At 57.5% G+C, this 14,562-nt stretch overlaps 1 protein-coding gene across 1 annotated transcript in view; it reads left to right on the plus strand.

The window, feature by feature from the left end:
- Positions 1-476: 476 nt before the first annotated feature.
- FOXP4 (forkhead box P4) overlaps positions 477-14,562 on the plus strand; it is a gene marked incomplete at its 5' end in the record, with an annotated part of 34,590 nt that continues 20,504 nt past the window's right edge. The window contains 2 exons of the mRNA XM_081094768.1: positions 477-683; positions 13,873-13,962. Of these exons, the coding sequence (XP_080950894.1) occupies positions 477-683; positions 13,873-13,962 (297 nt within the window). The remainder of the gene's footprint in view (positions 684-13,872; positions 13,963-14,562) is intronic.

Here is a 14,562-nt window from a genome sequence, read left to right on the forward strand (position 1 = left end):
ACAATGGCCATTACAGGTGTTTGTGCCAAAGGAGGAGGGGAGATAGTGAGTCCCCATGAATAGCTCATCTGCTTTTAAGTTCTTGCAGAATCCTCGCCCCTTCCTCCCATCCCCCCATGCCCTGGCCAGGAGGGAGAGGCCGGAATAGGTTTGGGGGGCAGCATCTCCCCCCTGCTCTGTAGAGGTCTTCTGGAAGTCAAGTTGAGAAAGAGTTTGGGGAGAAGGGGGCAGCTGCAGTCTGGAGCTGCCCCTTATCCCAGCCTAGGGGAAGGGTGACACTGGGAGAGGTTGCACCCCTAGAGGGGTCCCAGGAGCAGCCCCCAGAAAGTTGAGGAGGAGGTGCCCCAGGCCTGGGGTGGGGTGTTAGGTGGGGCTGTTGAGGGACATGGTTGCTGCCCAGGGTAGAATCCACACCTGCCCTACCCACTGAGCCCCTCCTCCGTCTCTCCTCCCGCTCCAGGTCCCGCTAGAGCGACATGATGGTGGAATCTGCCTCGGAGACAATCAGGTCAGCTCCCTCTGGTCAGAACGGCGTGGGCAGCCTCTCCGGGCAGGCCGATGGCAGCGGCGGTGCCGGGGCTGCAGGCGCTGCTGGAGGCGGTGCGGGCAGGGACGCAGCTGCGGGCGCTGACAGCAACGGCGAGATGAGCCCGGCGGATCTGCTGCACTTCCAGCAGCAACAGGTAGGAGCTGGCGCCTCTCCTCGGCCCCGGGGACAGGGAGGGGGCACGCCAGGCCTCTTCCCACTCCATCCTGGCCGCTGGTGCCACTGCTCCGGGCCGGGCAGCCTCCCTTTAACAGTCTTGGGAAGGTCCGGCTCCCAGGGACTCAATCCCTCTGCGCCCTCCGTGCTCGTGGCCACCTTAGCCAAGGGAGAGCGAGCTTCCCAGAGAAAGAAGTAGACTCGGGGTCCTGAGATCATAGCGCTTCGGACAGTCTCAGAAATGCCCACCGGGACGGACTAGGGAAGCAGGCCTGAGTGTGCATCCTGGGTGGGCGGGCACCGGGGCCCTCCTGCCACTGGCTAAGCTAACAGGGTTGGGGAGAAGACCCTCCCTTTAGAAGTGTGTCCACTGGGGAGAGGGGGCTGGGCACATAGGGGTATCTCCGCTTTATTTGTGTTGTAAAATAACCCGCCCGCACCCCCAATGTCTGCTTGGGCCCCTGACTCAAGCTGTGAAGAGATCAAACTTCCAGACACCAGAGGCCAGAGCAGCTGGGAAAAGGCCAAGAGCCAGAGGCAAAGGCACGCCTCCATTTTTAGGGCTCAGACTGGGCACCCCTGTCTGTATCCACTTTCCCTCTTCCCCTCCGTCATTCCCACTCTGAAGTGCAGAGTTCAGGAGTTCAAGACCAGCCTTTCTGTGGATAGAGAGGCCCGAGGGTGGGGAGCCTGGTTGGGCGATGACAGAACGGGGGCCCCGGGTCCCAGCCCCACCCGGGAAACGGGGAGAATCGTGCTTGACAAGTTCACGAGAACCGGCCCAGCCAGCCCAGCCTGGAGAGCCTCCTCTTACTTGACTCCCTGCTTCTCGAATCACTGCTGGTGGCACTGGCCCTTAGGGGCTCTGCTGGGAATAAGGAAAATTCAGGTCCTGCCTGCCCCTCCCCACCAGCTCCCACCCCTGCCTGATGGCCTTAGGTGCGTGCCTGCCGGGATGTGTGTACCTTGCCCTCATGCTGGCTCCCAGGTTCACCGTGGGGCTCCTCCTCCCACTCCACAGCCTCTAGGGGGCCCTTTCCCCCCACATGCCCGGGAGCCGGAGGTCAGCCTGGAGCAGCCTGGTCAGACGTTGGGCGCCCTGCACGGAGCCGGTCAGCCAGCACTGACACAGGAATGAGACAAACCCGGGTTCAGTCCGAGCCTGCCCCTTCGTGTGACCTTTGCCAAGTCCTGGGCCTCCCCGAGCCGTGGCTTCCTTGGGCTGTGAGGATCAGATGCAGTTTAGGTGTGAAACCCCCGTCCCCAGGGGCTGCGTGCATGGGAACAGAACTAATGGCTTTAAAAATCACTTCCTCTCACAAGCAGCGGGGGGCTGGAGTGGAAGGGCTGGCCTCCATTCGGCCTCCATTCCCCGGGGAGATGGGCCTTGGGAGTGTCCTGGCATCTCCCCAGCCTTCCTAAGCAGGATCTCTGGGGGAAAGACTCAGTGCCTGTGCCATCTACTGGGGACAGAGGTCAAAGGGCAAAATCCCACCCTCTACCAAAATAATGACAGAACACACCCCACCACCAGGGCCACCCACTCTGTATGGCCAGCTTCCCCTCCCGCTCTTCTACGCAGAATGGGGGCTGAGGGGTGGGCAGGAGAAACGCTGAAACTGGGAATGTCTTTTAAAACGTATTTAAAGTGAAGAGTGAGCACAGAAACCGGGTGGCGGGGAGATGCGTGGGGTGGGGAAGCGCTGTGTGTGCTGATCAGGTTTCTCCGCGCTGCACACGCATGTTTCACCCTCACTGCTCCATGTTCCAGTTATTCCTGTTTGTTTTGGGGAATATCCCAAAGTCCTGGAAAATCCTGTATCTGTTTCACAAATAAACTGGGGTGGAGACTTGGAGGCAGGCGGAGGGCTGTTTTATGCATTTGGGCTCACTACGGGCGTAGTGCCTGGGGCCAAGGAAAATATTTGAGACTTAAAAAGGTTTTGTTGGCTCCAAACTATGAAAAGAGACCTGCAAAATTAAAAATCCAAAATGTGCAATTAAATAAGATCCGTCTGTAGGCCCTGCTCCCACCCCCCAATATATGAGTGAGGTGTGGGGGGAGTTTCAGGGGTAACACTTTCTGGCCCCCCCACAACAAATGTTCCGATTTGTGGGCTAAACCAACCATAGGAAAGAGAGCCTGGCCCAGTGGGCTCCTCCTCCCTCTGTCCCAACCAGGAAGTCCTTCAAGGACAAACAAATACCTGTGTCTCTCATTGGTTGCGTCCTTCAGTCATCTGCGGGGGGAGTGGATATTATTATTCCCATTTCACAGGTGAGAGGGCAGCAAGAGGCGGCACTGACTTGTCCCTGCGGCCTGGGAAAGGCTGCAGCAGGACCCGGGCCTCCCAGTTCCTAGTTCAGGGTTCAGCACAGCCCCCTTTTTGCTCCTGCCACGCACACAGTCCGCTGTAGGAGAGGGAGGGAGCAAGGCCTGCAGCATAGTAGGTGCTAAATAAACGTCTACTGATGCATGATCGAGAGCACTCCATTCTCAACCTAAACGGTCTCTGAAAACAAACAAACAGAAGCAACACTGTCCACTGGCCCTAAGTAGCCACTCCAGAGGAAGGAGGTTAGGGGGGGGGGTGTCTGTGGGCGTTGACCGGTCTGTCCTCTTTCCCTCTGTCCTTCTGTCTGTTGGTCCCTGTCCCTCCGCTCTGGGTAAACAAACCCTGGAAATGCAAGCTTGGCCTTTGGGAATAATGAGTTGACAGAGGAGAGAGAGAGAGATAAACAGGGCGAGTCAGAAGTCAGACTGGTGACAGGACTTTAAGCTGAAACAAACAGTGCTGAAGAGGGCAGCCACGTCACTTCGGAATAAGAGCAGACGCCTGTTTCCATGCAACAGCAGGCCGGAGCTTGTTTAAACAGAGGCCCTGGGTGCAGGGGGGTGACATAGCTTGGCTGCCAGGCCCCTCGGATGGAGAGAGGGTCCCTGGCTGGCTGCCCCATTGCAGCAGTCACGGCCCCAGCTTCCCCCTCCCCTCTCCCCCCTCCCCCCTCCCAACACCCTTATTGGTGAGTGACAGAGCCATGCCCCGTCCACTCTGCCCTTAGTCTCCAGTCTCACTCTCGTGAGGAAAGGGCGTGGGGAGTGTGGTAGGCCTGGTGCACGCATTCCTTCCGCAGACATGCATTGCGCCTGAGTCTGCACGGGGGACCCTGCCGGCCAGCTGGAGTTGGTGATCCCCCAGCTGCTGCTAAAGAATACTCTGGGCCTAGCAGACGTGCCAGCTGCCTATCAGTCCTCTTCCTTCACCTAGGCAGGCCTTCCTCCCCTCCCCCCACCCCCACCCCGTGGTTCCCTTGCATGGCTTTTTTCTTGCAGATTGCCCTTGCGGCGTGAAAATGTTAATAATGTTCATACGGGGACTGCACAGATACCTCTGGTGGGGAGCAGGAAGACCTGGGAGAGTGTGTGCCAGCGTTTGGGAGGTGGCAGGCCTGGGGAGGTCTTGGGGGCCAGACTGGGCACTCTGGCCCAGGCGAGCAGGACTTGGGGCAGGAGCGCTGAGCAGGCCCAGTGGAGGCCGGCGGAGCTGCTGGCCGCCGCACTGAAAGGCGTCCTGGGCCTCCAGAGCCGCACTCCTATTGTCCTCAGGTTGTGGGGGTGACAGGTCAGCGAGGGTCACAGGAGGGTTGCTTAGCGTCTGGGAACTCCCACTGCAGTTGCTGTGGCAACCGGGGCCAAATCCCACCCTGTGCACATCCTGTGGGGAGATTCAAAAGGGTTGGGGCTGGGGGGAGCTGCACTTTAATGGGCTTTTAACTCACCCCCCTCCAAAGAGATGGGGGGTGTCAGGGAATTGGGCAGGGGGAAAACGAAGAATGGAAGAGATTTCTGTTTTCCTTCTCCATCTGGCTCTCCTCTGCCCAAGCTACTTAGGGGGGTGGGGCGGGTAGGGGAGGCCTCAGAGGTGAATTAGCTCCCCCCACCTCACACACACTGTCTACAGTTGTCTTTTTAGGTCTGGGGCCCACTTTTTCAGTTTGTGGGACTCCCACCCTCATGCCAGATGCTGCTCTTTCGAATGTGGTCCTACACCTTTCCTTTCCGTTTCTTTCCTTCCCATGGAACAGTCCCTTCCCCAGGAGGTGCTGAGGGCCTGGGGGGAGTGTTGGGGCCCAGACTCCCCAGAGGGGAGATTAGAAACTTCATGTCAGTGAAGTCCCCTACCCTCTGGGCAGCTGCAGGGTCATGCTTAGAAAGTGCTCCTCCCTGCTCTGCCCCGGAATAGGGGGGAATAGGGGGCAGGTGAGTGAGGGGCTGGGCTTCGAGAGGACCAGCACGGGGAGAGCTGTAACCCTCCCCCCCTTCTTGTACCATCCTGGGTTACTCAGCCAATGACACTGTTTCCTGTGTCTGCCTCCCAGTCCAAGGAAAAGGGAGGTCCCCCTAGTAGGGAGCTCCAGTGAGGGGGCAGGTAGAAGAGAGGGCCCAAGGCTGGGAAAGGGTTCCCAGGCCCCTGCTCTTTTGGGACCAGAAAAGTCAACCACTCTACCAGCCTCCCTTCCGGTATGACTTTTCTCTCCTCCCTCACCCCCTTTCACGCCAACGTTTTTTATCCTTACTGGTCAGGAGTTTGGGGCCGGGGAAGCGGGGATGGATGTCTCCCCTTCTGAGGGTGAAGGTTGACCTGGGGAGGACCGCACTCGAAAGCACCCTCTCCGTGGGTAGTTTTCTCCTAGGGGAGCAGGTCTATTCTGAGAAGGGAATGGTGTGTCCCCTACAGCCCCTCTCCAAACCCTACCCCTGCAGAAGTGGCCAGTGTGAGGGCAGGAGCCGAGCTCATGGTGGCTCTGAACCCAGACTTCCTTACACCCCACTTCCTGAGGACTCCACAGACAGCACCACCATCTGGGGGTGCAGGGCTCCCTGCCACCACCGCCCATGCTCAGGCCCTGCCGCTTCCAGCACCCACACCAGCTGGTCTCGGTCCAGAGGAGCTGCATGGGTCGCCCTGGTGGCCCTGGGTGCTAAGGCCCCCACTGGGGGCGCAGGGCAGGGAGAGGGAAAGGGGCCTCTCGGAAGAGCGCCCTCCCCCTTTCAGTGCTGTGGGGTCCATGGTGTGTTCTCATCTCCCGGTGGCACGGCCCTGCCCGAGGAGGCGTTTCCGGGGCCTGGCGGGGAAGGGGCCCTGCAAGCAGGCTGCACCCAGACCTCGCCTCTCCCACCCACGTGGGCCTGTCGGTATCTATGCGTTGCTGGTTTTCATTTTAATGGTTCTAATTTGAGAATGCGCCAATGTCATTTTTACGAGGTTGGTGTAAAAAAAATTTACAGCCTTTTCCAAAAAGCTTTTTTTTTTTTTCCAAGGGAAAAAGGTGTAGAATCACTTCGGGGGTTTTATGGTCTGCACTCCCCCACTCTCTGCCCCCCTCCTCTGTGTAATTTCATTTTTATGTCTCTTTGCTGGAGGACAAAGCCTGGCTGGTGGAGGACCTGGGTCTCCCCATGGTCAGTACTCTTCCTGGTTGGGACTACTGACCTCTGACCTTTCTCCCCGCACCCTTTGCCTCTACTCTGGTTCCCTCCACTCTCTGTTCCCTGGAGGAGTTGCATTTCAGTGAGTGAATGGAGAGATGTTTCTTGTTTAATTCAAATCACCAAGTACATATTAGGCACCGACGGTTTACTAACTGCAGGTTAGGAAATTCTATCACTTCCTTAGTTCCTTATATTCGCTTGCTTAAAATCCTCCAGCAATTTTTCCTCGGGTAGAATTAAATAAAAGACCATTGTCCCTGCCTGGCCAGAGTAGCTCAGTTAATCGAGCGTCATCCTGTGCCCCAAAAGGTCACCAGTTCTATTCCTGGTCAGGGCATATGCCTGGGTTTCGAGTTCGATCCCCAGTCAGTCGGTCGGGGCACTTGGTGGTGGGGGCGGGGACAGCCGAAGTTTCTCTCTTTCTCTCTCTTCTTCCCTTCCTTCCTCTCTGTAGGCACGTCCTTGGGTGAGGATTAAAAAAACACACCATTGTCCCTGTGTGATCTGGCCCCTCCCTGCTCATCTCTGGGACTTTCTGTCAGGCCGTTTGGCTCAGCCACACTGACCATGCATGAGGTACCTCCAAGCTCATTCCACCTCAGGACTTGCACCAGCTCCTCCCTGCACCGTGCACTCTCTCCCGGGAGAGTTGCCTCCTCATTCTCAATGGCTCCTCACAGCGGCCTTCCCTGGCCACACAGTCCAGGAGCCAGCCAGCCTCGGTGCCGCGCACCACCATCTCATGGCTCGCTCGCTTCGTGTTAGTGTCTGTCTCCCCCCATGGGAATGGAGCCCCTTAAAGCAAACACCATGCGCCCACAGTGTCTAGGACCAGTGCCCTCTGGGGCTTCATAAATATTTGCTGAGTGACTGATAAGTGAATAGAATGTTATACTGTGGCCCTGGGGGGACAGGTTTGGGATGGGCCAGCACCCCAAACACCTTCCGGATGCCCCTCCCCTAAATCTAGCCAGACCCCAGTTGAATTATCAAGACAATTAGATCCCAATTTTGCCAAAGTTAGCTGGGTGCAGACAAAAGAAGTGTTTGGGGTTTGTTTATTTTGGCTACACCTCACCACACTCCAAATTAAACCAGAATTTGTTGTGGGGGGAAGGGGTCCTCCATCCTGTCTGGCCAGCTCTTGGCTGCAGAGCCCCATGTCGGACCCAGGGGGTCCAGGGCCTGTGTGACTCTGGGCATGTCACTGCCCTGGCCGTCCATTTCCTCGTCTGTCACGGGAGCTAGGTCAGCGCTTCGTAAACCTTTTCGCTTGAGATCTACAGTGAGAACTACGTTTTACTTGGACGCCCAGCAAACACATTGTCACGAAACAATGTTCATGCTCACCCAGTAGCTCTAATTTTTAAAAAGTATATGTGTGCGTGCATTTTCCCCTCATTTTTTGACCCACTACATTGATATGACGACCCACCATTCGATCATGACCAGCGGTTTGGGCAACACTGGCCCAGATTCCCTCTAACGCGCCCAGCTCTCCAGGCTGCGGTTTGTGCTTCTGCCTCTCCATTCTCAGAGCTCAGCCCTTCGAGCCTATCTCCGTGAGCACCAGCCAACTCCCGCCCTCCTAAACACACCGCAGTGGGACTGGGACCCTGCACAGAGCCGCAGTCCTTCAGCCTCGCGAACAGCCCTGCACCTGGCTTCCGCAGAGAGCTACCCCCCCCCCCCCCCACGAATTCTCAGAGGCAGAAATGAGGGGGTGGTCTCCTACTGGAGATGGCAGACCCTCCTGTCTCAAGACTTGTTTTTCTTTTCATAGCAGCTCCCTGTGGCCCTCAGAGCTCTAGCTTCGTTCCCTTCCATCCCAGCCGCCCTCCCTGGATGCCATCCGTTATAAGCCATTTGTTCCTAATTGTGGAGATCCTGCTAATGACTTCTGAATGGGCGACGGGGGGAGGAGAGTTCAGCTTCATTAGCGAGACGGAGTTCTTAGCTTGAGGGGAAATGGGGGTGGCGTAGGCTGGAAGCGGGTTTGGTTAGCTAGTCCTTCAGGGTGGCAGAGGACAAATGACCAGGAGCTGCCTGGGAAGGCAAAAGATAAATTAAGTGACAATGAGTTAATGTCCGTTTGGGACCCGCTGGGTGCCAGGCACTGTGCTAAGTACTCCATGTTCATTGTCTCATACACTCTTCACAGCAACCCTGTGCGCTAAGTACAGGGTTATCCCAATGTTGCAGAGCAAGAGTGGGGTTCAGAGAGGACAAGTGACTTAGCCGAGGTCACTCAGTATGTGGGGGAGCCAGGATCTGGGTGCAGATCTCTGACCGGGGTCCATGCACCCGATAGACCAGCGGTTCTCAACCTGTGGGTCGCGACCCCTTTGGGGGTCGAACAACCCTTTCACAGGGGTCACCTAAGACCATCAGAAAACACATATATATTACATATTGTTTTTGTGATTAATCACTATGCTTTAATTATGTTCAATTTGTAACAATGAAAATACATCCTGCATGTCAGATATTTACATTACGATTCATCACAGTAGCAACATTACAGTTACGAAGTAGCAACGAAAATAATTTTATGGTTGGGGGTCACCACAACATGAGGAGCTGTATTAAAGGGCCGCGGCATGAGGAAGGTTGAGAACCGCTGCAATAGACCATCTTGCCTCCTAGGGGGACACTAGAGCTAACTCCCAAACCACAGAACTGGGCGTATGGTCTGCAGTCCAGGGGGTGGAGGCAGGAGAAAAATGAGGTTTAAGAAGCCAAATGGCTCCCAGTTTCTTATCTTTTTCTTTTTTACTTACTGATTTTATTTATGCGCTCGTGGGTTGATGCTTGTATGTGCCCTGACCCGGGATGGAACCCATCACCTTGGCATATGGGGACAATGCTCTCACCAGCTGAACTACCTTGCCAGGGCCATGGCTCCCAGCTTCTGCCCTGAGCCCCCTCTTCCTCCTTTTTCCCAGATTTTCCACCATGGCTTCTCCCTGGTGTGGCATTCTAAATGCCTCTTCCCGCCCGAGGCCAGGTCCCGGTATCCATGGCCCCAGGGAAGGGAAACAAGCCCCCCTTGCTCCTAGAGCAGTGGTTCTCAACCTTCCTAATGCCGCCACCCTTTAATACATGTTGTGGTGACCCCCAATTCATTGTTACAAACTGAACATAATTAAAGCATAGTGATTAATCACAAAAACAATATGTAATTATATATGTGTTTTCCGATGGACTTAGGCGACCCCTGTGAAAGGGTCGTTCGACCCCCAAAGGGGTCGCGACCCACAGGTTGAGAGCCGCTGTCCTAGAGATTCCTTTCTTGGTCTTCCCTCCCCACCTCAACCAGCTTCCCCTCCCCTTCACACCCAGACCACTGAAACACTAGCCTGGCTGGGGGAGGGGACGCTGATTCTCAGGCCTCACCAGACTGACTGCGGGAGATCCCAGGGCCCCTCTGGGGGTGGGGGCTGGGCAGGCAGAGGTGTTTGGACTCTGCTTCCTGGCGGTGGGACCTTGGGTTTCAGTTTCCTTGTCTGCAGGGGAGACAGTGACACCCGCCCTGCCCAGCTCAAGGTTGTGGAGCTTCAGCTAAATGTTCGGAGAAGGGCTTTGAAACCACCAGTCCCTGTCCAAATGCCAGCTCCTAAGCTCCATGTCAGCTGTGCCTGCCTCCCACGTTCAGCCTGAACTAAAGTGACTTTCACCAGCGTTTCTGCCGTGCGCGGGAGCCTGGGCTCACAGATACAGCGGGCACCTGTGCTTCAGGGAGGCTGCACCCTGGTCGGCATCATCAGAGGCAGCGGGGCTGACCCTAGTGGTTTGACTTGGTGGATAGAGTGTTGGCCTGCAGACCGAAGGGTCCCAGGTTGGATTCCAGTCAAGGGCACATATGGTTGCAGGCTCCTCCCCGGCCCAGCCCTGGCCCTGGTCAGGGAACGTGCAGGAAGCAACCAATTGATGTGTTTCATCGATGTTTCTGTCTTTCCCTCTCTTTCCCACTCTCTCTAAAATCAGTGAAAAAATATCCTTGAGTGAGGATTTAAAAAAAAAAAAAGGTGGGGAAAGTGGGGCTGGATCTGTTGTGTGGGTGCCTTCATTTCCCACGTCCCTAGGAGGTGGGCAGGCCAGTGATGAATCAGACCCCAGTGCCAGCAGCCAGTGTGGACGCCGACCCCTGTGCATCAGGGTGGGTGTGACTTGGGTGGGGTTTTACAGAGTCTCAGTCCTACGGATCCCCCGGGTGGCTGCCTGGAGGAGGGTGTCCTGGTGGAGGTCTGGGCGTGTGCTGAGGACAGTGGCAGAAGCGGAGCAGTAGTGGGTGCCCTGAGCCGGCTATGACATGTCCCAGCCACCAAGGGAGGGCAGCTTGGACCCAAGCCCGGGGTCTGCCCATGACCCCCACACCTGCCTGGGTGCCTGCAGGTGATGTTTAGGTGGTATCCAGATCACCCTAACCTGGGTCAGGGCACATGACACACATCACCTTGTGTAGGTCACCATCGCCTCGCCACCTCCAATCGCAGGGGGGCCATGAACATGAGGGAAGGAAGGAAAGAAAGAATGAATGAGGAAAGGAAGGAAGGAAAGAGTGAATGAGTGAAATGTCTGGAGGAGTTCCGGCCCGATGACCTGAGGGCCTCTCCTACTGCCCCCAACACAATCGACGTTCTGCCCCGGGAATGGCTAGGTTCCCCCGACTCGCAGGGTCACTCTGCTCGGCGGTGTGCGGGTCACTGTGCTCGGGACACCCTCCAGGACCCCGGCCAGTGCCTCCACCTTCCCAGGCTTCCCCAGGCAGAGGCCCTCTCTGGGCCCTGGGCCCAGGGCCACCTCCTCTTCAGCCTCTGACAGGCAGCTGTCGTCACAGCACCCAGCTGGCAGCCCTGGGCTGGGCCATGTGCTGTGTCTGTCTCCAGCGTCTAGCATGGTCCCTGGCACACAGCTGGCGCTCAGTAATGGGAAGGAAGAGGGAGAATCAGGAGGACCCCCTTGGCCAGGCCTCCGTCTAAATGGGAGGCCCTGGGGAAGAAAGGCCCTGAGTGCGAGGGGGCCGGAGGGGGAGTGAAGGGCCTGTCACAGGGCCGGCTCGCAGGAATGAGATTGCAAGCCCATGCCATTTTTTCCTGTAAATCTTGTAATTTCATGCTCCAGGGGACCACAGAGTAAGAGAGTCAGTGGGGAGTAAATCCAACTCCCTGGCCACTCCCCCTACCAGGAGACCGAGTGAGTCTCTCCAACTTCCCCTGGGAACCCCTCCCCGGACCGGGGTGCCCGGGCTTCCTGGGAGCTCCTCTGAGCCATCCTCTTCCCCCACCTTGTCCCTGGACCCCTCTACCCTCCACCTTTGAAGGACAAAGAGCATTTGTCCAACCTATGGCATTAGAGCTGGAGGGGTCTAACAGCAAGGCCTGCAGGGGCAGGGGCTCCTCCCTGATGGTCCGTGGCCCCTCCCTTCCTCTCCCTGCCCTGCCCGAACCCCTTTCACAGCCTCAGGGAGCCTTTGCCCCGGGTTTCAGAAGTGACTCCTGAAGAGACGAAACCCCAGGCCAGGAGCCCCGGTGTGAGGTCCAGGGAAGAGACAGGTGCGGGAGGCCGGACCTGGGGGGCGGTTGAGGAGCAGGCCTGTCTGAACCCCAGGTTTGCTGGGGGACACACCCCCATAGATACACCAGTGAATTTTGATGCCATCCTAAGGTAAACTGGGGTTCAGCCTCGGGGGCGGCTCCGCGCTGGCTGCAGGATGAAAGGCTGCGAGGGGGTGTACATGTGCTTGGTGCACAGCGGCCGCCAGGGAAGTGTTTGCGGAGGGGCCTGTGCGTATGCGTGTGGCCCTGTCCCCCTCGGGGCCTTGTCTTTCGGTGCTAGTGCTGGGGTAGGAGAGTGAGGACCGACAGGTGTGTGTGTGTGTGTGCAGGGGTGAGTGAGCCACAGGTGGGCACGTGTCAGTGAAGAGGTGCGCCGGGCACGAGGCTGTGTGGGAGAGGCTGAAGGCGGTGAGGGAGGGAACTGAGAGATTCATGAGAAGCGAAGGGGCAAACACTTGGCGAATGCCAACAAAGGAAAGCAGTCCTTTAATTCCCCTCGCACTCCCGCGCTGGGCAGTGTCCCAGTTTTGCAGAGCAGGAGCCTGAAACGCAGAAATGGAACAACTTGTCCAAGGTTACACCGCTGCTAATCGCACTGGGATTCTAACCCAGGTCTGCCTGACACAGCGGCTCTGGCTCCCCAGGAGGCAGACAGGCTTTGTGCTCCTGGAATGTGATTTGGGACAGGTCCCCAATCCCTTGCCTCTGAGATCCCACTGACCCCGGAGTGGGGGGATGCAGGGCCTCGCTGACCTTACGAAGAACTTCTCCCTGACCCCTCACTCTGCCACCCGACCTCTCAGAGCCCATCCACCCATGTCCCAGGCCCACGGCTGGCCGAGCTGCTCCTCCTGTAAATGCCACACACTTCCCACGCCCGTGACTCTGCTGGCTCAGAGTCCACAAGCCACCATGGCCTCCAAGCGCTGACCACAGTCAGTGTAACTCGCTGGCATTTCAAAACCCACTTCAGGACTTGAATTCCCTCAGCGCCACAAGGCCCTGCACCTAGACCCCCCGGACTCAGAAAGCTGGGGGTTCTGACCCAAGTGAATGCTACCCCCTTGGCCCCTGGACCCAGCACATAGGAACGCAGTTGATCTTGGAGCCAGGCCTCCTGGCCTCCAGTCCTGTCTGACACCTCCTAGCTGTGTGATCTTGGGCAGGTTCCTTAACCTCCTGGAGACTGTTCCCTCATCTGCAAAATAGGGCTGATCCGACATCCCTACCTCACAGCCTCGCAGGAGAGAATTAGATGCAAGCTTGCCTGTGACGGAGAGCAGAGTGCGCCGCCCCAGAATATGCCACTTCGGCCTATTGATTATTTTAGGCTGGTTCACTTTAAGAAACAGCAGCCCCGGGAGAAGTTCTGAAAACCAAGTACCGTCTGTGAGGCCTTGGGCACCTGTGAGGGCATCTCCCTTTGTGAGGATGCGTCCCTCGCTGCACCAGGCCTGCCCTCGCTGTCAGGACAGAAGGCCTGGGCTTCAGTCTGTGCAGCCACCTTCCCCCGTTCACTGTGCTTTTCCTGGTAGCCTCCTAGCTGACTCCACCCCCAACATCACCTTTTGTCCTTAGCTGAAGGAGGTATTGAAGGTGATGGCGAGTTATGTTTCTGGGTCTCTCCCCTGATACAGGGAGCATACGTGTTATTAAACTGTAATGTTTTTCTCCTGCTAATCTGCCTGGTGTTAATTTGCTTATTAGTCCAGCCAGAAGAACTTGAAGGGAATAGCTTACCTTCCAGACACCTGTGAAGTGCCTGACGCGTAGTAGATGCTTAACAAATAGTACCTATGATTCATGCCCTGATCTACCTACCCCCTTGTTTGACCACGAGGGCAGCAAACCTCACCAGGTTCCAGAGTGAGTCCCTGCAGACTCGGATCCCTCGGTGACTCCTATCTGTATACTTACCCCCAAGCCCAAGTGGACCCCGCGAGCCTCTGTCTTTCACCCCCGGGACTCTAACCTTACCCTGACCGCCTGCCCTTTACTGCCCCGCACTCTCCCTGAATCCTGGGTCCCATGGACCGGACCGCACGGACCTGCAGCCCACAGGCAGGTCGGGCACACTCACTCGCAGGTCGGGCACACTCACTCGCCCTGTCTTGCAGGCTCTCCAGGTAGCCCGGCAGTTCCTGCTGCAGCAAGCCTCAGGCCTGAGCTCCCCTGGGAACAATGACAGCAAGCAGTCAGCCTCTGCGGTGCAGGTGAGGAGGAGGGCATCCCTCTGGGCTGGGCTGCGCCGGGCAGGGCAGGGCAGGGCAGGGCAGGGCTGGGCCTGGTAGGGCTGGGCTGGGCAGGGCAGGGCTGGGCAGGGCAGGGCTGGGCTGGGCAGGGCAGGGCAGGGCTGGGCTGGGCAGGGCAGGGCAGGGCCGGGCAGGGCCGGGCTGGGGCCAGGTCAGAGGGTGGGCTTGGCAAACAAGGCCAGCAAGCTGCAGCTGCCCCAAGGGAAATGCTGGGCAGCGTGAAGAAACTTGCACTTTCTGTCTCACCTCCACCTGATCCCAGGCCTGCCTCTGCTTGGCCTCTTGTCTGCGTGTGAGCCTGCGCCCAGATCTGTCTCTGTCCCTCTGTGCAGGCTTCCTCTCCCTTGGCCTCAGGGTCACTGCTCAGGTTCTGTTTTCTCTATCTCGGTGTGGTCACTCGGCCTGTCCCTGCTACTCCCTTCCCAGGCTCTCTCAGTTGCTGAGGTCACCACGTCTGCCCTCCAATCTCTCACCCACCAGCTCTCTCAGTCAGTCTCCCCGTGTTTCCTGTCTCTTGATGTCTCTCTGTCTCTTTTGTTTTCCTTTGCACAATCT

Source organism: Myotis nattereri (genome assembly GCF_964212035.1).
Source record: "Myotis nattereri genome assembly, chromosome: 6".
Taxonomy (NCBI): Eukaryota; Metazoa; Chordata; class Mammalia; order Chiroptera; family Vespertilionidae; genus Myotis; species Myotis nattereri.